The following is a 22,014-nucleotide window of genomic DNA, read 5'->3' as shown; positions in this document are numbered from 1 at the left end:
ATGGTTGTGGTAGTGGGGATGATGGTTGTGGTAGTGGGGATGATGGTTGTGGTAGTGGGGATGATGTTGATGGTAGTGGGATGATGGTAGTGGTAGTGGGGATGATGGTAGTGTTAGTGGGGATGATGGCAGTGGTAGTGGGGATGATGGTGGTGCTAGTGGGGATGATGGTGGTGGTAATGGGATGATGGTAGTGATAGTGGGGAGGATGGTGGTGGTAGTGAGATGATGGTGGTGGTAGTGGGGATGATGGTGGTGCTAGTGGGGAGGATGGTGGTGCTAGTGGGGATGATGGTTGTGGTAGTGGGATGATGGTAGTGGTAGTGGGGATGATGGTTGTGGTAGTGAGATGATGGTGGTGCTAGTGGGGATGATGGTTGTGGTAGTGAGATGATGGTGGTGCTAGTGGGGATGATGGTTGTGGTAGTGAGATGATGGTGGTGCTAGTGGGGATGATGGTTGTGGTAGTGAGATGATGGTGGTGCTAGTGGGGATGATGGTTGTGGTAGTGAGATGAGGGTGGTGCTAGTGGGGATGATGGTTGGGGTTAGTGAGATGAGGGTGGTGCTAGTGGGGATGATGGTTGTGGTAGTGAGATGATGGTGGTGCTAGTGGGGATGATGGTTGTGGTAGTGAGATGAGGGTGGTGCTAGTGGGGATGATGGTTGGGGTTAGTGAGATGAGGGTGGTGCTAGTGGGGATGATGGTTGTGGTAGTGAGATGAGGGTGGTGCTAGTGGGGATGATGGTTGTGGTAGTGAGATGAGGGTGGTGGTAAACGAACTGAATTATGTAGTTACAAGAAATTCTTCATTTAAGGGACAATAACATAATGAAGATTTCATGAGGAAATATTTCCCATCCCAGCATGGGCCCGTTCCTAAGTCCATATGACACAAGAGAGAGAGAAAAGGGAGAGAAAGAAGAAAGTTGGACGAGGGGGCAGGACATGAGAAAGCTGTGCTGAAGCAGAGGCTAAAAGACACAGGAGGGTGGCTGGGCGAGTGTGGGCCAGGGCGGGGAGACAGAGGGGGTTCCGTTTGGATCAACAATGGGAGCCCCTCACATCTATTCAACCCTGCCCGCTCAGTTGTTCATCATAATGATGTGTGATTTTTTTTTTTGGGGGGGGGGGGGGGGGGGGGGGGGGGTTGAGGACTGGTTAGTGGTACCACAAGCGTTTCCCATGCGTATTTGCCACATACAGTGAGGAAAATGTAGCCTCTACGAAGCAATTTGTCTTTTTAATGCTATCAAAAACGAGAATAGAAGCTATGGGGTGGGATATTTGATATTTCATGAAAAAAAGTCATTTTTGTATGAATTCCTGTGGACATTCATCATCAATTCTTAGCCCCTGCAGTTTCCACCACAGCCTCATTTTTGATTTACTGAGGCGTTACCATTCATAGAGAAGTAAATATTGCAGAAAGAAACGCGAGGTGCCTTTTCATACAAATATAAAAAGATGTGGCCCCATTTCAATTTCAGCTGCAACATTTAACAGCTTAAGGAATGCAGTCAAGTGAACATATTATTAGACTGTTTATAGTGATTTGAAATAAGAGGAGGGAGACTAATAGCCTTGTTACTACGGAGACAAACAGCTGGAGATTTAGGAATAACATCTCATTAGTACTGTCATACTTTAATACACAAATCAATGCTCAAATTTGGAGTATTTGTCGGCTATTTATGAATCCTTACAAAAAAATACAAATTTGAAATAAAATATTATAAGAGCACGGTATTAAGGTAGGTGTTCCACCTTGGTAACTTGCTCTTGAAACCTTTTAATTGTTTAAACCTAGAGTAGTTCAAGTCCACTCCACTCTACATTGATGTCCAGTCACCAACTGGTAACTACTCTTAAACAGGAGCAGCCAGTGGGATTTCATGAATGAGACACAGTTTCTTTTGCAAACACAGTGGTTGCATAATTGCATTTCCCAAGGATCCAGTTCAAGCTCTCTTACCCTCAGATTTGTATGTGGAGATAATGATCAAATAGTTTATTTAAAATACAGGCAACAAAACACAAGACAAGAACACAGTTGCTGGTGTGGGAACTTATATTCCCCAGCAGAGCTTCAGATGCCGCAGCTTAATTTGTGCCAGGTTTAAAAATCAGGAAACATCGGGAAATGTGAATTGTATGTGTGGATTATTCTCTGCTGTGGTTTAGGCATTTAACAAATTGAATCTACTACAAGTTTGCATTGTCTGCTGTACTACTGGTATACAATGAAGATATGGGCTCTGTAGGAAGTCCGACCAACCTTCAGTGGAGCTGACAGAACCAGGCCCAACCAAGGTGATCATATTCCCCTCTGGTAGCAGACGCCTCTTCCTCTTTGGGTTGACAAAAGACCCGCCTCTCAATGAGGTCCTTTGTACTTCCCTCACATGAGGGTTTCCTTCTTACCCTCTCTCCTCATGATCCCCCGTCATCAGTCGGGTGGGGGGGGGGGGCTGGTCTGGGTTGTGAACAGAAAAGACATGGAGGAAGGCAAAATACCCAGTGGCCCTTGAGTGAAGTGGCAGGTAGAGCAACCCAAAGTAGAGGGTGTGCGTCCCAAACCACAGCCTTTTCTCAGTTCAGTACACTGTTCCATGAAGGGAACAGAGGCTTTATTGACAGCTGTGGAAAGGAGGATGAAGAGATTGGAGGATGGACAATAATGAGAGATTGCAACTATCAAATGACATAGATGGCAGGCCTCTAGTCTTACATAGCAGGGCTTTGGTTAATGAAAGCAAGCAAGCTAGTGCAGACATATTTTGTTGTTTAAATTATTGTGTGAAATAGCTATGTGTTTCAGTATTACATCTCTGGACTGATTGTCCCAACCAAAGCCGATTTAGAGAGTATATCCATTCCCCATGTTTAGCAAGTGAAGTGTAGATGCTAGTTTCTAGAGCCAGGTGGCTACTTTCTGCACTCTTTGAATGGCTACAGTTAAGACGTCTGTACAACTTTGTATAAAAGGGGAGGTTTTGGAAACACGCAGATGAAAGTGGCAATGCTGCCCTTTCTGCTAGTGCTTGAGAAAACAATTGATTTTGCATGAGCACAATTCCCACCCAAAGATTCAGCCCCACATACCCACAATGTTATACTGTAACTGACGAAACTCAGTCATACTGTAACTGATGAATCTCAATCACACTGTAACTGACGAAACTCAATCATACTGTAAATGATGAATCTCAATCACACTGTAACTGAAGAAACTCAGTCATACTGTAACTGATGAATCTCAGTCCTGCTGTAACTGACGAAACTCAGTCATACTGTAACTGATGAATCTCAGTCCTGCTGTAACTGACGAAACTCAGTCATACTGTAACTGATGAATCTCAATCACACTGTAACTGAAGAAACTCAGTCATACTGTAACTGACAAAGTTCCCTAATACTGTCACTGAGAAACTGCTTTACTACGTTATAGTTCTAGGAAATAGTTGAACAGAATCAGTTCAGCTTTGGTGTTGTAAACGGAGAATAACTAATGATCTCTTTAGTTGTCGCCCCATAGCCCCACACACACAAACACACACATGCTTACACACAAATGCGCACACACACACATGCGCACACACACGCTGGTGGGAGGCCTCAGCATTTAGGGGACCTGGGCCTCCTTCTCAACCCAGCAGGACCCATGTTTGGCCCCTTATATCACAATAAAGGGGATTCCTGAAATGAGGCTGGAATCACAGAGCTCTACTCAATGGCATTTAGATCCCAAAATCCTGCGCCGCTAAGATTACTGGCAGCTGAGCCTGAGGACAACCCATTAAGTCCTACGAGGGTCTAGACCCAACACGGTTCTCTTCATCTTTTTTTTTTTTGTTGACAAAGAGCAGCCTGCCACAATAGTACTTGAGTTTGAATTGAGGTTCCACCATTTTAAAGCCTGAAAGGTGACATTTTTTTATTAGCATATACTTGATTATACATGTTGTTAATGTTGTTTCTATATGTTAATTAAGGTATAAGACTAATGGCTGAAACGCTCTCACGAAGCCATCGGGCCTCCACCGTAGACTAATTGTTGGTGTAACATGCTTTGTCTTCCACCCGATGGTTGACTATGTACATAGCACTTTAATTAGCCAGCTAACCAGGCCAGAATCACGCCAGAACAGGGTCAGACTGCTCATTCATCCTTTTCTAATTAAAGAATTTCACAAGTCATGGATGTATGGTCTAATTACGGAACGGAGAGATTTCACTTTAATGATACCACACAAAGATAGATCCTTTCATATGGCTTCTGTTATGGGCATTGTGTTGCCATTTGTACAGGGAGTTTGTAAACCAATTATTCTTACTTAGTTTGTGCTACATGCCAAGCACTAACCTTAGTTCAGGGCCATTCGAAATTGTCAGCCCGCCTAAAACACCGGGCAGAAAAGCTAAATCAAGGGATAGACCCAATTGTTTGTCTTGTTGAAATAACCTCTTTCTGATTGCGAGAGGTTTGTTATGCTGTTTGATTCTATTTAATCGTGTGCTCTTCTCTCATCGTGTGGGCAGCCCCATTCCCAGACTAAGCACTTTATCATTACAGACTTCTCTGTTTGCCTGGTTTTGTGGCTCTGCCATTGGTATTCAGCCACTGAATTAGGGGGGTCAAAGGTGGCCTATTGGAGATGTGTAAGAGAGAGAGAGAGAGTGAGAGAGAGATCACCAGAGAGGGTGGTGGAGTCAAGTTACAGCTGCAGTCTTTATCCAGGCCTGACCCCAGCTCCTTCCAAGCCACTCCATCCACCAGACCCACTAGGTCAATATTACACTTTGCTGTTGAGGTGACGGTGGCATGTTGCCGTTCAAAAGGCTTGTCTGACATTATTTGCCAAGGTGTTAAAGACTTTTTAGTAGTTTAGTATGTGTGTGTGTGTGTGTGTCATTTGTGATAGAGCCAGCACAATATAACTAGGTAATGGAAAGACAACGAGCATTGGTGGGCCACAGGCCTGGAATTTGAAACATGCCAAAAAGCAAATCTGTCCTGCATAATCATAAACTATTATAGGACATTTGAGATGTGAGGGAAAATGCTACAAATCTGTGTGAGTTTGTCTGCGTCTGTGCCAAGCTATGCAGGATAAAGTCCTCTTTCCTACCCCGCTGAAACACAAAGACAAGTGGTTGCTACTGGAGCCAGGCTACAGAACAAGAGAGATTATGTGATGGACAGCTCTTGGCCAGGGGTTCTGAAACTAGAGTGGAGATATCCTCCTGGCTCGGCCCAGTTGGCTGTTGAGACTTGGCCCGGCCCGGTGGGTACTGCTGAGGTATATGATACAGCTGTGGGAGTGCCAGAGGCTGAGCTGGATCAGGCTCAAAGTAGAAGGGGAACAAATAAAGGCAACAGCAAGGTCAGAGGAGTGAAGTCTGGTCATAGAAACACAGGTCTGGGATTCACAGGGGAGTGAAGTCCGGTCTTAGATACACAGGTCTGGGATTCACAGGGGAGTGCAGTCTGGTCATAGAAACACAGGTCTGGGATTCACAGGGGAGTGCAGTCTGGTCTTAGATACACAGGTCTGGGATTCACAGGGGAGTGAAGTCCGGTCTTAGAAACACAGGTCTGGGATTCACAGGGGAGTGCAGTCTGGTCTTAGATACACAGGTCTGGGATTCACAGGGGAGTGAAGTCCGGTCTTAGATACACAGGTCTGGGATTCACAGGGGAGTGCAGTCTGGTCTTAGAAACACAGGTCTGGGATTCACAGGGGAGTGAAGTCCGGTCTTAGATACACAGGTCTGGGATTCACAGGGGAGTGAAGTCTGGTCTTAGATACACAGGTCTGGTATTCACAGGGGAGTGAAGTCTGGTCTTAGATATACAGGTCTGGGATTAAGAGGCTCCTGCCCTCATCTTTGCACCGCAAAGTGTTTTCGTTTACTGATATGTTTTTGGCATAGAAATGTCTTCAGTAAAAACAACAGGCGTTCCTCATTAATTGTTGTGATAACAAGAAATCACAGTTGTTGTTTGGTGGATAAAAGCTGCTTTTAGTATAATTACGGTTTGGGTCTTAAAACTTTTAACAGAGGTTTGTTTTTCATTAAAATTGTGTTTGTTCTAGTTGCCTTGCCCTTTTCTGCTGGAAATGCTCCATGACAGTATTAACTCCATGACTGTACCATTCCTTATCAAAGTTGCTATGAAACTGGAAACTTTCCATTCTTTCATACAGTTACTTTGAGGCCGTTTTAATTACAAACATCTCTGCTCGGAGGCTAGAGGAGAGCGGAGAGGATGGTAGAGGAGAAGAACAGGGAGGGAGGGTAGAGGATAAGAGCAGAGAGGAGGGCAGGGCCAGCCAGCTGATTTCTGGATCGTATTAAAATTCTTTGGGCATCACGCTTCCCTACCCCAGCGGCACAAGCGGGAATCGGGTTATAGGGTGACCTGGGAGCAGAGGGAGCTGAGGGGTCAGGGCCACAGGTCATTATCCGTACCTGCCACACACCCCAGGGGCCTCCGGGACCCGTCCGGGACCCCGCAGGGCCCAGCGTTCGGACTGAACCTACATGAGTCAGCATTCCAAGGCCATTCTTCTCACTGTGCTCTCTGACATCATGATGGACAGGCCCCGTCCCCACAGCACAGGAAATGGCCCCACTCCAGCAGGTCTGCACAATGCCACAGAGTATTGTGATTTAAGACTGGGTTTTTTTCTGGGGTTGTGGGGGGTGGTGGTGGGGGGGGGGGGTGTCTTTTGGGATACATGCTTTGTGTCAAGATGGTCGACATTCATTTTCTCACCATTACTCTCTGTCCGGTGTCTGAGCTTTATTTAGTTACACAGATAAGCAAAAATAAAGGCAAACTCTGGTAAAAATAAAATAAACAAATGCTTTAGATTGAAAAAAAATGTATGTGAGGTTGATCATATTAAATCAATGTTTAACAAATGACATGGTGATTCAGTGCTGTGGCGACACTGCATTGAGTTGCTGAGACATCTGTCTGAAGCAACGCACCTCAAAACCCAGTGATTTTAGTTGTGTTATACCCAGAGTGGGCCTAGCTGCTGATTTTTTTTGTTTCATTATACCGCTGAGTGGGCCTTAAAACACAGTGCGGGAGTGACTCATGCTGAAGTCATATTTCCCCTCTGAAGTGTTTGCAATGGAAACAAGCCCGAGGTTCTGTTTAATTATCTGAAACACCATAAAGCAAAGCACACCTGACATTCAGACCTTCAGCGGGCAATGAGGAAGGCAAACAGGCAGGACAGTAATGCTTCACAGCTGTTCTCAGCACATCATGAACAACAGAGTGTTCCTGCTGTAGCCGACTCCCACCTCTGGCAGAAAAAGGCAGCCAGATCACTGGATAAAGTATGAAAATGACCGACTGGATGAGGGCATCTGGTAAATGACTTCAATGTAAAAATCCCTGTCTGTCCAACCTCCATAATCAGTAGTAGTGGTTCTGTCCTCTCGGACCAAGTTGATCAGTCTCAGAGTTTCTCCCTGTGTGTGGGACCTGTGTTCTCCATCATGCTGGTGCGTTGTCATTGGTGGATTAGTTCAGTGGGCCAGCTCAACGGGCTCTTTGGATGCGCAGGCCAAGTTAATGCACCAGTAATAATGTTCGTGCTGAATGGTGGGAGGGTATATTTGAGGTCAAGGGGTCACGGCGGGAGAGGAGACAAAGAGCGGCGCAGAACTAGGTCACCAGAACATGACAGAGCGTAGAGGCTCCCGACACCACAGGAACTCTGTCAGGTTGTTGGTCACCATGGTCACCGTAACGCTGTGATCACACTCAATGCTCGGCGACCTGTTGGAAACCGAGCTCTCTTTGACAGTTGTTCAAAAATAGAAAAACACTCAGGTTTGTAATCTGGCTCCTGTTTTAACAGATTCTGATAACATCCCTTAAGGCCTCTACTACTATGACGCGTGAAAGTTACTGCACGCTGTTATTCCGGTTTCTAATTCCAGTTCCTTACGGATGCCAGCTATAACATAACTCATGTGTCAACAAAAGTCTCCCCCACTTTGGGGGATTGTTGTACGCAGCGTACCCCCACCCCCGTAGAGAGGTAGGCAGGACGGTGGCGGAGTCCTGGGCTTCCTGGGCTAGTCAGCACAGCTAGCGGACCAGTTGGGGGATTGACCAACCCAGAGCAGGGCTTATTCTATCACCCAGACAGCTCCATTGTTCACGCGCCGCGGGAAGAACAAAAGGCGAGCGCTCCGGAGAGTTCAAGAGGCTGCATGCGTTTATCTGATTCACTGACTGGGCCCAACCCCCCCGCGGGAGAGCACTGTTGGAATGTCCCGGTGCTTAGGGCCTCACATCTATTAGTCTTTGGCTGATAACATTTGTTTTCACATCTGGTGAAACACCGCAGCTTTCCCTTTCTCATAGACACACACACACACACACACACTTGCGCTGTGGTACCACTGTACCGTACGATACTCCTGTGCCAGACTTGCCTGGAGGACTAAATAAGTGTGATGATGGAAAACATTTCTCTTTAACTTTTCAACTCTTAATGCTATTTCAAAGGGTGATCGACTCCGGGACATTCCCGCCATTACACAGACTGCAATCCTTTCTGTGTCTGTCTTCAAGTCAGAATACACTTTCATGAGGTAATGACAGTCCTATTGCAGAAAGAAATCCATCTGGTGTCATGTTTATGAACTGATCCCAGATCTACATGCCCTAATGTGTCCCCCTCATAGAGGAAATGCTCACAGGCAATAATGGACATCCTGAGTGGAAAGAAGAAAATAAAAGCTTGTCTTGTCCTACTAGCAGAATGGCAGGGGAAATTACAGTCAGTCATATGAAAAGTACTGTGCCTCCAGAATAAACTAACTGGGGTCTTAACCACACAACCCCCTGTCAACCTGTAGGTGCCCCGTAGAGCAATCTGGGAGACGAGTAGCCCGTCACATCGAAATACATCAACTTCTAAACGTCCTGTCTGCTACCAGTTGACTCTGGGATAAAAACCCAGACGGCGCCTGACACAGAGCCACCCGTCCGACGGCCGGCGCGGCAACAGACAAACTACCCGGCATTTCAGCTGTGTGCCCGGCCACCTTCTAATAAGCTCCGCGCGTCACCGCGTGCGCAGGGGTCCGGCCTTCAGGGAGCTGTGATGCAGCTGGTGGCTGCCCGCCTGGCATTAACCAAACCAACCTGACGGGCCTCCTCCGTCCTCCTTCGTCCTCCTCCGTCCTCCTCCACGACAAGCGCCGTGTTGTTACCACGCTGTTTGTGTAATTTAGGTACTTAACGCCTGCAAGGGACTCCCAAAGACTGATTACACGGAGGATATAATCACCCCGCGTCGCCTCAGCACGGCGCTCTGATTTATTGCCCCCGCGCTTAATAGCACTGCTTAACACACAGGTTTGTCCTGATTAAGTAATTACCTTAAACCAGAAGTTTATTATCTTTAAGACTGAGCCCGGTGATAAAAAGGCGGCTGTCGCCAAGGTCCAGGGAAAGACAGCGTACCTGGCGAATGTAATTAAAGTACAATGAATTAAATACGGCGCCACCGCGGTCGTCAGTGTGCTCCCATGCTAACATTCAAACGGCACAACTGGCATGGGATTTCTACCTCGGTGGAGGGAGCAGCTACCAGATGAATGGAGGATTACTCCGAAGGGCGATTACATCTGCTAAAAAAACGTGGTCCCAATTCATTTCAAGCAAACGGGGAAAAACTAGCTAGAACTTCCAAAAGAATAACAGTGGAAAACGAGTCTCTCTGTTCTACGGCAAAGAGTGTGTTTATTGTTTACACTCGAGTATCAGCTGTTCCTGTCTAGATAAGGGTGGATTTTTGTCAGGAATCAGATTTTTTTTTTTTTCAGTGGCACAGGATGTTGCTAAAAACATCCTAGGGGACAAAAAAAAACCTCATCTGTGACTGTTTTAGAATTATGCACTATTCTTTTCTTCTCATTTTACCCAGCAGCTCTGTCGTTGATGGATGGGCTACAGGCAGAAATAGCCAGCACATCCTGCCTCTTCACGCCTCTCGACGCTCCCCTCTGCTCAGCAAAGTCTGATACCTCTAACAAAACTAAAATAGAAGCAGCCCTGTTGTTTCAGCACTTCATAAACAGTCTTGTCGCTCTTGATAGGATGCTTCCCAGAACCCAACCATGACCTGTCAGGTGAAAAGTGCAACTCTGTAACGTCTGCATTCGAAACGCGGATACAGAGGTGTGTTGCTGTGACACATATCGCATTACCTTACCATTGCTGCCTGGCGCTTTGACTCCATTGTTTGTCAGTTGAGGTACTTCACTGTTGGTTGTGATGTAAAGCAGATAGGCTCTCAGGCTTCCACACAGTGACGTTTAAAAAGAGCTCCAGGGAGGCAAAATGGGAAGCTCCACTCTGGCTATGACCGGGGACTCCTATTTCATCCCAGATTACCAGAGTTAACCTCTGCGGAGGCCTTGCATGAGGCGATTGGCTCGGTTCCTCTTCCCCCTTTGTCCTGTGACCTCTGCGTCCTTAGCTTATACAAACGTTGCCCTCTCTATACAAAGAGCTTTTTTTCAGCTCCTTAGGAGTGACCTGGCTATCCAAGCACTCTCTCCATTAAATAGGTATGGTCCGGAGAGACAGAGAGGGATTTAAAACTTTTTAAACTCTTCATTGAATTCCATTTCATTACCTTCAGGCTAGAGCCATCCAGGGTCACACTAGGATTTGGCGGCTGTGAAACATAACAATGCTGTTAGCGTTGACACAGTTTAGCTTTCACTCTGACGGGCCATGGATTCTGAAACAATCTCAGCCAGGGAGTTTCTTGTAAAACATAAATTAGGACCAGCTGCCGAGGGGTGCAGACTGGAGAGAGATGCCTCCTGTGCTTTTGGCTCCCGGAGCGTTGGTTTAGTGGGATGGGGTGGGGGTGGGGGGGGGGTCAGCCTTCTACTGGACTGTGTGCTTGTGGGCCCTCGAATTTGTCTCTGAATGAGTTTACATACTGCGTGTGTTTTATAGGAATGACCTGATCCTCTTAAAAGCTGCTTTGAAAGCTTTCACATCATTGACATGCGCTATGCATTAACATGACAGATAAGAAATACTGTACTTTTGATGGAATTGGTTGACATACAAATAAGCACTTCAGGTATTTTCCAAAAATCTTGCTGAGAAGAAACCTACAACGACTAAGCATTTACTAAGACAACATTTGCAGAGACATATTAAGTAAATTAAACCATGATTAATTGATTTTGTGTCTCCTTGGAGTCTGACTCTGAGCTTATAATCTTATAAGTCTAATTATTTTCCACCCAGCTAAATAATGCTGTGGCCTTTCGGCTAATATTGTTCTGAAATTGTACACAAGTGGGCATTGGACTAGAGCAGGGTTGGCCATATATCTCACTATGCTCATAGGGATTTGTAAACTCAGTGGAGGGAGACAGATTCTTTTTCAGACCATGCTCTTTATCAAAAATAAGTTGGAGGCCAGAAAAAGAGCAGTCATTTGAAAATGGATATGTCCATTAATTTATGTATAGTTCCCGATTCAGTTTAAAAATGTTAAGAGTAGCCTGGAGTGTTTTGTTAACCCAAAAATAATAATTTATTACTGAAAACCTCTGGCGGGCCTGACTGAATGGGCACGCGGGACATATATTGCCAGGACTTGGGGGTAGCGGCTAGGAAAACTGCCATTCGCTGTCAGTGCTGGTTCTTCAACGTTCTTCACGCTCAGCTCAGACGTCTAAGGAGGGACATGCTGTCAGTGCTGGTTCTTCAACGTTCTTCACGCTCAGTTCAGACGTCTAAGGAGGGCCATGCTGTCAGTGCTGGTTCTTCAACGTTCTTCACGCTCAGCTCAGACGTCTAAGGAGGGCCATGCTGTCAGTGCTGGTTCTTCAACGTTCTTCACGCTCAGCTCAGACGTCTAAGGAGGGCCATGCTGTCAGTGTTTGGATAGTTAGTGACGATGTGGAGGGGATGGAAAGAAGACGCCTTTTTCCCCATGATGTCAGGTCCTGTTTGCATCCAGGCCCCGGTTCTCCTTGATACAGTCCATCATCCCCCTTAGTTCAAAGGCTGTCTGGCTGCAGGTCTTTGTCAAAAGCCCAGTTGGATATCTTTTATGTTCAAGATGTAGAATTTCTTAGGATGACTTTGATTACTTATTTATTCCACTACTCTCGTGTGATTGTGCCAATATTTTAAACAAAACTGCCCGGCTAGCTCTGAAATCCCGCTGTTTCATTGTGGTCCTCTTTCCTGTCTCGAAATGCTAGTTTTGAAAAAGCCAGGCACTGTTTTTTTAAATCTAGACTCTTCTTCCTCTCTCCCTCTTCGTTCCCGCTCTGTTCTGCAGCCCCTCACCACATGTTCCCGACGTTCCACACGCCCATCCCGATTGACATGCGTCACCACGAGGGAAGGTACCACTATGAACCGCATTCTCTACATGCCATGCATGGGTAAGTATTCAGACCCTGTGGGCTTCTTTCCACTGTGTACACAAGCTGTTTACACTAATAGCCATTAGCGATTAGATAGACGTGTTTTTGAACTGCACAGCATTTTCATGGGCAAACTCCCAGCGAGTGCATATAAGAGTCAAAGTGTTGGCCAGATTTAATGAGAACGAAAAATTGCATTCCAATGTCAGTTGACACAGAATGTTAGTATTCTCCTTCACCTCTCTAATTTCCTATAATAGTTGATGATCATGCATTACATATTAGGTTTTTGCCATGTTTCAAACTGCAGGCCCATGGCCAGCCAATGAACATCGCTTTTCCATTACCAAGCTATACAGTGCTGGATCTATCACAGATGACATCTCCTACAACAGTCCTATAATGTTCATTACCGTGTTTTGACCTAATCTGTTTGGCCCCAAGCAAACAACATAATTACACTCTCACACCATACAGGTCTCCTCAGTATAGTAATTGGTTCAATGGTTGTTACTGTAAATGTGTAGTAATTCAACTTCCAGGTTACTGGGCTGTTCCATGGATAATTAGCTTTGGTGGTATAGTGACTGATCTTTTTGGCCATATTTAGGTAAAATATATCTATAACCTCAACCAGAATGTTTTTCGACTCGCAAAACCAAAAAAAAAAAAAAAATATATATATATATATATATAGCAGTAACAGAAAAAAGTCAATAAAATTCTGGAAGTAGTGTTCAGTTCCATTTAAATTCAGCAGATCTGCTGTGGATACATAGCGTGTGCCTGGTCTCAGCAGGGCTATTCATCACAGCGCTGGGAAAGTAGAGGGGGAGAAAAACCTGTCTCTACACCCAGCCACCTTGATTAATGTGATTTGATCTTGACAGTGGACCCCTAATTCATCAAGACCTTGATCTAGCTGTCTTTCCTCGTGCCTGTGCCAAATTCACTCTAATTACAGGAACATTGCACAGCAAATTAAGTGTGGTGTCATTTGTCGAGAAGCCACAGCCATCAGGCCCACTTTATTATCCGCTCGTAGCAGCGTGTCAGAGGTCCACTGCCTGATTGTCTAACATGACAGCTCCGTACAGTACCCTTTATCATTGTTTGCATATAACATAATGAGAGGGCTGCTTATTTTGTCACAGCTGTCACAAAGTAGGAAGGAAGCAGAAGAAGTGGGAGGAAAAGGAAGAGTCCCTTCGTCTCATTCCAATGTATGGAGGATGGATATTTTTCATCACTGCCGAATGACAGGACCGGAGCAGACCTTGGCTCAAAGCAACGTGGTTACGGGGAAAGCTACCTGCTCCGCTGCGCCCTTCGCGTATCCATGCATGTGCTTGGACTATGGTTAAGACGTGACCCCCCCCACTTGGAGGGCGTGCTCTGACGCAAGCTGTCCCGGCTCTGCTGACACTATGACAAAACATGGCTGTACTGGAAACCTTAAAAAAATAAATTTATGACATAAGTTCTCCCTTAAACAAGATACAGCTCCAGTCTGTAGCCCCAAAAAGAATAATTTATTACCCCTATTAATATTAAAATTAAAACTGAATGCGCAAGTGGTGGCCTGAACCGAGGCAAGACGTTCAGTGTCCTTAGATCTTTTTTCCTTGTTTCCTGAGTATCCCGAACTGGAAGAGGAACAGACAATGCTGTGCCCCGGTCTGCCTACTATTATACATAAAGCCCGGGATTGCGTCTGCAGTGTCTAGTTTAACAAACAGCCGGGGGCTGAAAAAAATCTAATCCAGCAACTGACTGAGAGCTGCCAGATACACGCCCGTTTTAAAGTCCTACTGTATCACGGCAGCGTCTGACTCCGCCGTAAAGTCTATTCACATCTGAGGACTATAATCACTGTCTTTTTCCTATTCCCGGTTTGTTTAAAGCTGCTGTCGAGAGATCTGAGAGATATCCAGGCTGACTGATATCAAACAGTTGTCTGCCTAGACGTTTTACCACACCACCCTGCTATCCTGGATTTGGCTGCCCTCGTATTCGTGTGTTGGGGACTAGGCAATACACTAGGCATTTCAAAGATGAAATTTGGCTACCAATATGGTGCCGCCAATTCATTTTCAGTGGAGTCACGTGACCGTGTGCGCGGTACGGCAGTATGGCATACCTGGCAGCGCCAATTAAGCTGGCGCGAGAGGTGCAAAAAAGCCCCTACCATACAATCTTTCCTACAACCAACACTGAAAACATTTTAGTGATTGCCGTGTCCGTATTTCAAGAGCTGTATAATTTGTCCCTGTTCAATTACGTGGACACAAACGTAAAGAAAGCGGTGCTGCTGGCGCTATCGTCTACGGGGAAGTAGCAATGACAACGCAACAAGACTCAACCTCTCGCAATCCATGTTAACCATGGAGAGCTTTCTGTGTAAATCATTGTTCATGCACGTATTCCCTCCGTAAATTTGAAATTAATTTGGGGAGACATTTAATTTGGTATTAGCTAGCTAGCTAATATACATTGTCATCAAATACACTAGCTACTACTACACTGTAGCTATAGAACAATTTGAATTATGATTAATTTGGTTTGATTTCATCCCTTATCCTTACCTGTGCTCGAACAGGTGGATTATCTCATACTATATGAGCTAGTCAATGTAGACTTCCTGCTTTGATAACAAAACAAGTAGCAAACATACACGCCCACAAGCGGCCAGCGAACCAAGTGTAGGCGCATGCGAAAAGCCCAAATGCGATTGGACATGCCCGGAGAGCGTACTGTTTAGTATAATAAGCAAGAATGCCGCAGTGATGGGAAGTTCGACTCTTTCTACTGACTCGGATCTTGTCGAGTAGTTCAGTTAAAGGTTCGAATCATTTGAGTAATTTCGTTCATTTGAGTTAGTAAGGCCTACAGCCAACACCAACGAATGCTCATCATTATGTTATAACTATGTTTATCATTACAATCAAAAATCAAATACTACATTAATTACTGTAGCCCATGCGTCCAATTATCTGTTACAACCATCTATTTACAATGCTACTTTCTTGATCAACTTTTTTTTAGAAAGTCTAACTAACAGCTGTTGGACGGAGTAGGCTACTGAGCTGGAAGCCAGCGTTTGGGGTAAAACTCCACTGGCAGCCGATACAATAATTCAATTGAACGATAAAACTGAATGAGTAAGTCATTCACAAGTCTTTTTTACTTAGGCAAAGGTTACCGGCTCCGTTCTCCGTTTTCATCTGTTTTTTTCAGGACATCATTAATTACCTAATTATAAGTATTATTATTGTCTGCTTTCAGTTATCATTTATAAAAACATCTTTATGATGTTCCTGCCTTGATCTATTTTTCTCTGCGAATGTACATAGACGTTGATCGGATAACGGAGCTGAAGGACCGGGTATGAAGCAATAAGCGATAATGTTGTAGAAATCCGTTGTCAAACGTTCGAATGAACGAGTCACTAAAAAGAATCGTTCGCGAACTGCACATCACAGTATGCCATTTTGGGACCAGTGTTGTCATATCTGCAGTTTTCCCGCAAAATGTGGCTACTTTTCAAACAATGTCGTGGGTGAAAATTAGTTGGTCGCTGTTGGCGGGTTTTGGGCTACTGAACTTAACCGCGGCCGCACCATTTCTGTCTTTATATGCTATTATGTGTTTCTACGCTGTTACCACAGTCATACGTCAGCCACAATCTGGTCCGCGGCTCCACATACATATATACCACACCTTAAGTTTTGTTCCGGCGGGGATTCACTTGTAAAATAGTCAATATTGTGCACCAACAAAAGTTTCTCAGCTTCTTAGGAATTTTTTGCTTCTTTTGAGCAGTCGTTGGAATTGTTTGCTTAACCTGGCAACACTGGGGACATACTTCGTCATAAAATTGCGTCTCAACATTAGATCATTTTGTCATCTCTTTTTCTCAGCAAAGGACAATGTTACCATCTGTGTTGCCAGTATCCACACCAAACAACACAGTATTCACGAAGGTTTATAACGCAGTCACTTCTCACAATCACACTGATCTACATTAAATTGATCTTAATCAAAGTCATCTAAATCACATTTACTTAGATCACATTAGTCCAAATCACATTTACCTTACACACAACACAGACTCAGAAACCAGATGTGTACGTCACAGACACAAACACTGATACACACACACACACACACACACACACACAGAGAAACTAGACATTCATGACACAGTTATTTACACCTCATTATACAGATGTTATCTCACAGTTTAAATCCAGACTACCCAATCCGCAGCAACCAGCCGGATTAACATGATTTTCTGTTCAGCAGAAATACTCTAGGTAATGTCTACGGAGAGGTGTCAGTGACATCATGTCCAATTACCCAAGGTGTTACAGACGGAACGCTAAGTGGACTAATTAGGACAAGTCTACAACTGCTCCAGATTTTAGCCGTCTCTGTCGCTACAGCACAGGACTTGGCTCGAAAACCCCTGGTCTGGTCCTGCATTGTGTGAGCCAGGGTAGGACTGGCGGAGCCTCCTCCTCAACGGGGGGGGTGGGGTTGGGGGGCAGAGGTGCGAACCCCGGTGCCTCTCCGGTCCCACACCCGCCCAAGCACCAGTCCCTGATACGCCCCACAGCCTGGCACTGTGTGTTTGAAGCCCAGGTCACATCTGAAGCCACGGCCTCTGCATGGTAATGATGGAAACCATTCCACAGTCGACGCATTACTTATTTAGAGCGCTGCTCCCTCTTCGTCACATCACGGGACCACTCTTCTTTATGGATGAGGGGTTTTGTTGGAGTTAAACATTTTGTGTTCTCGCTGGCTAAAGAGGGAAATATTTATGTGATCAATATTTAAAGGGCATTTACGGCCTTATTCAGATATCGCAGCTTACTGTAGCTTCGAGTGGTGTTTTTCTTTTATTTACAAGGTCTTGTCAGTTCATGCAGATGTTAATAGTTCATGAAGTGTTAATAGTTAATAGCGGTGGGAGGGTTTGTTACACTGTGTCCCTAAAATCTCGCCCCATTACTGCAATAGAGTGAGACTGTCATTTTTTTAAATTTTTGAGACCAATTGTACCTATCTGTCTGGCTGAAGACCCAAAGCAACAGCGGGAAGACTGTCACCAACATGGCTTTGCCCATAAATCAGCTTCAGAGTAGTGGTTGGTTGTCTGCTTCTTCTCAAGCTTCTCTAGCGACAGAGATTCCTTTATGTTCATCTGTTCGTTAGACCTTTGGACAGAAAACATGACCTTGGCATAAACCTGGTCCAGTTTGTCTTCGGTCATCTAGTGGAAATGGAGTGGATTTAGTCTGGGTTAAGTGCTGACCACACAGAGACAGACATCACCTGCGTAACACACAGATCCACCTGGGTCCATTTTCATTTAGTATCTCAGACAAGATGCGCAAATAGATGAACTCTGCGTCCTTCAGTTCTCACGCTACACAGTTCAGTCATCTCTGCAGGTAACCGGAGAAACTCTAAGCGTGAGATTTTGTGACATCTTCCTTGGAACCTTCTTTCCTGGTATGTGATTTTCTTCCTAAGTGCTAGTTTCTGGTGTCAGCCTGGTGTCTCCTGCGTAGGGGCCCGTCCAGACTGATGGCACTGTTCCACCTTCCGAGGCCAGACTCTACCTGTAGCCTGTGATCTCCAGGCTGTCTGTCCGGCTGTCCATCCAGGAATAGGCACAGCGCTCATTGACATGCTGTGGGTTCACCACTTCCACCTCCCCCTCCAGGTCAGATTAGACATGGCCTGGCCTTCTTCAATGTGCCGTCCCTGTCTGTGGTCAATTGAACAGCCCACAGACGATCCGTGGAAACAAGCTACGATCTTAGAGTCAGACTGGTGTATTTTTACGTTGATGGTTCAACCATCAATCTGCAGTCTCTGTCCTTTATTTGACCCCAAATGAACCTGCCAGGTTTGAGGTTTTTGTTACGGGTAATTTGTCATGGTCAGGTAACAGACTGAGTAAATGAGTGAGAAATCAGCTTATACCTTGGGGATGTTTTTTAATACCGTATCATTAAGTTGCCATATGATGCGTCTGCCCACCCTGTCTGAGAACACACAAATGCACGGACGCGCTCACACGCAGACGTGCACACTGACACGTGCACACGCGCAGACGTGCACACTGACACGGAGACACACATTCACACACCTTTGTCTGAACTCATTTCCAGATCAACGCCCTGATAAGTTGGAACCCAGTTCTGTGTCGTACGCCGGGGCTAACCATGGCCCGTGGAGGACAAGGGGATAGTGTGTCATTTTGGATTTTGACTGTATCTCATTTTCATGCCGAGAGAGAGAGAGAGCGCGTCAAAACCACCTCACGTTATTAATTACTCAAGTTCAGACTTAGACACTTGGCCTGCCTAAAAACTTCACACAATGTGTGTGTGTGTGAATTAGTGTTTTGCATGGCACTGGTATGATCTGTATTGTTTTCCGGAAAGATCTAAGGCTACATAGTCAAGTCCTTCAGGGAGTCCAGAGACTGGTCCCCCGTTTCAGTTCCAAGGTGTTACGCTGCTATATTATTGTGCTGGGGGATATGAGGAATGCACTTCTAACTTTTCTCAGTTTCCTCCAGTTTTACATTTTAGGAGGAGATGAGGTCCTGGTCCACACCTGCGGATTACCTGGTTTGGGGGGCCCGTTGCTGTCCCTGTCCTTGTCCACCTGGTCATACTTCTGACCTAGTCTAAAATCAAATAGCCTCTGGATTAAGCCCAGATAAATTAATATCTCACCCAGCACAGCCAGAAGAGGACTGGTCACCCCTCTGAGCCTGGGTCCTCTCTAGGTTTCTTCCTAAAATTCAGCCTTCTTAAGGAGTTTTTCCTAGCCACTGAAATTCAACACTACTGTTGTCTGCTCCTTGGGGTTTAAGGCCGGGTGTCTCTGTAAAGCACTTGGTGACAACTGCTGTTGTAAAAAGGGCTTTATAAATACATTTGATTGATGGATTGATTGACTGCTTCACAAGGCCCTGTGGTTTTACCTTGTATTGTAACTGAAAGAAGTCGCTGGCTTTTCAGATTTTGTCTGAAACTTTTCTAAATGTTCCGTCTATCTTAAAACACTCTGCGTGTGTATATAAAATAAGACGATAACTGTCTTTCTGTCTCTCTTTTCACCTATCTCCCTCTCTCTCCCCCTCCCTCTCCCCCTTTCTCTCTCCCTCTCTCTCCCCCTCTCTCTCTACTCCAGACCTGCACTCGGTGGTAGCCCGGTCATCTCCGACGGCATCTCCCTGATCCGCCTCTCCCCCCACGCACCCGGGACGGGGGAGTCCCCCTTCAGCCAGCCTCACCCGTACGTCAGCCACCACATGGAGCAGTACCTGAGGTCCATGCACAGCAGCCCCAGCCTGTCCATGATCTCAGCGGCCCGCGGACTCAGCCCCGCCGAGTGTGAGTTGTTGGCGTGGACGCCAGGGCACGGCGACCGTCGTGTCGAGGATCTAGTTTTTCAGTGTGGAGGGTTGGATTGGCTTTGCTTTTTCAGTTAACAGGGTATTACAGGGAGGTGTGGCTGATGGGACCGACACAGCAGCGTGCCATGAATTGGTCTAACACGCTCCAGATTGATACGTGTGAAGATCTGGCCTCCATCCTCCCACGCCACGTTCCGTATACATACCATGGGGGTTTATAAAATGCTGTGGAAAAGGATCAAACAAAATAGACGCAATAAACCCCCCCCCCCCCACCCCATGTAGTCCTTTAGCCCAAACTGACGTGATGACATCTCTTTCTTCAGGACTGAATTAAAATAACAGGTGGAGGCAAGAGGACAGAATAGGAAATAAATCACCTTTTACAGTCTGTCAGCAGTAATGTGGCCCTGCTTTTAAAGTTAAATAACTCAGCCATGGCTGGAGACATCCCAGTGAGGAAGCTTTGTGAAGGGAGAATACAAAGGAGGGTACGTACCGTTAAGAGTATGATGTTTAATGTTTTCCAAGTGACCCTTTTAATAGACAACTGGTAGGCCTTCGTGGACTTTAACACTTAAACGGCAACAATACCAACTTACACGGCAACAATAATCTGGATTCTTCTCCTGAATTTAATAGGTTTTTGATAAAGAACAATTATAGTCATGAAGGGTCTGCTTCAAACGCTGATCCTATTGGACCCCATCGAGACGTCATCAAATGCAGGGGGGAGACAGACAGAGAAAGGATATAAGACGAAATGTATGTCTCAGCGTTATGTAGTCAGTGCCAGCACATGCCTGTTCTCTTCTAGCGTTTCCGGGCCTAATTGTGTCTGAAAGATCACTTACAGTGAGCGAGGGACCCAATCGGAGCGAGGGACCCAATCGGAGCGAGGGACCCAGTCGGGTGGAGACGGGGGAAAGAGAGAGAGAAAAGAAACTGAGACGACGAGACACAGAGAAAGACACAGAGGGTGGGGGAAAAAAAGTGGGAGGTGGACCAACAGACAGAAACAGAGAGAGAATCCCTCTGTACCCCGAGTCAAACCATTTAACAGGGAAGACGTGGCCTAAAGCCCACAGAGGAACCAGTGGAAGGGTTAGATGCCCCTGGGACCGACGCAGTGATGCCGCTCAGCTCTCCCTCTGATCGGCCCCATTTCAAAAGGCTTCACCGGCTTACAGACGTTAACGGTGCCACGTCATCGTTGCCCCCGCCCAGCGTTCGGTGTCTGCGCGTGTGTGTGTGTCTGTGCGTGTGTGTGTCTGTGCGTGTGCGTGAGAGAGACACGGCAGCCCTCTCGGCACCTTGTTTATGAGTCGGAGGAAATGCAGGAATGTTGAAATGCCCCCCCCCCCCCCCCCCCCCCAACAACCCTCAAAGGCCAGCTGGCCTGCTCCTTCCCTCCCGTCGTCCTGCGCGGCTGAGACCAAATGGCGCCCTCTTCCCTATCTGCTGCACTCCATTCCACCGTGATCATGGGGAATAGGGTGTTGTCTGCCTCGAACCGACAGGGTCTCCCCGGGTACAGCGGCGTCTCTGCGTCGGACGGCCGAGCCTTTTCAAATGCCTCGTACTCTCCCCCCTGAACCCCGGAGCGTATCTTGTGCCCGCCTCACTCCCTCCCTCCCTCCCTCCCCACTCACTCATGCTCTTCTCTCTGCCCCCCCCCCCCCCGCAGTGGCTCATGAACACTTGAAGGAGCGGGGTCTGTTCGGGTTGCCCCCTCCCCCTCCCGGAGCCAACCCGGCTGATTACTACCACCTGATGGCCGGCCATCGGAATCCCTACGGAGACCTGTTGATGCAGGGCGCAGGGGCCTCCCACCTGCCGGACTACATCACCCCGGTGGACGGTGAGTGGAGGACCGGTGCCGCGCCGGCAACACCCTCAGTGGGGCGTAGCGCTCCGTGGGGGGGCACAGTCCTACAGGGCGGAGTCATTTTGAACGAGAGCCGAATTCACAGTTACTGTTACTGCATTGTTCATTACAGTTGCTGAGTTGTTTCACGATACATTGCTTCTTATGTGCCCCTCGGCCGTTCCTCTGGTGGCATCAGTGTGAATCCCCGGGCGGTAATGTAAGTGGGTCTGCTGTGTCGGGCTGCGTT

The 22,014-nt window shown here is 46.5% G+C and overlaps 1 protein-coding gene across 3 annotated transcripts in view; it reads left to right on the top strand.

Moving 5' to 3' along the window:
• LOC105019975 (zinc finger protein GLI2) overlaps positions 1 to 22,014 on the top strand; it is a 62,325-nt gene that overhangs the window by 22,888 nt on the left and 17,423 nt on the right. For all 3 annotated transcript variants that reach the window (XM_020042556.3, XM_029116769.2, XM_029116768.2), the window contains exons 3-5: positions 12,366 to 12,471; positions 19,672 to 19,874; positions 21,585 to 21,758. In XM_020042556.3, coding sequence (XP_019898115.3) covers positions 12,366 to 12,471; positions 19,672 to 19,874; positions 21,585 to 21,758 — 483 coding nt within the window. The remainder of the gene's footprint in view (positions 1 to 12,365; positions 12,472 to 19,671; positions 19,875 to 21,584; positions 21,759 to 22,014) is intronic.

This window comes from Esox lucius, chromosome 22 (assembly GCF_011004845.1).
Source record: "Esox lucius isolate fEsoLuc1 chromosome 22, fEsoLuc1.pri, whole genome shotgun sequence".
Taxonomy (NCBI): domain Eukaryota; kingdom Metazoa; phylum Chordata; class Actinopteri; order Esociformes; family Esocidae; genus Esox; species Esox lucius.
The sequence above is the reverse complement of the archived record's forward strand: the minus strand, read 5'-3'. Positions and strand labels throughout refer to the sequence as shown.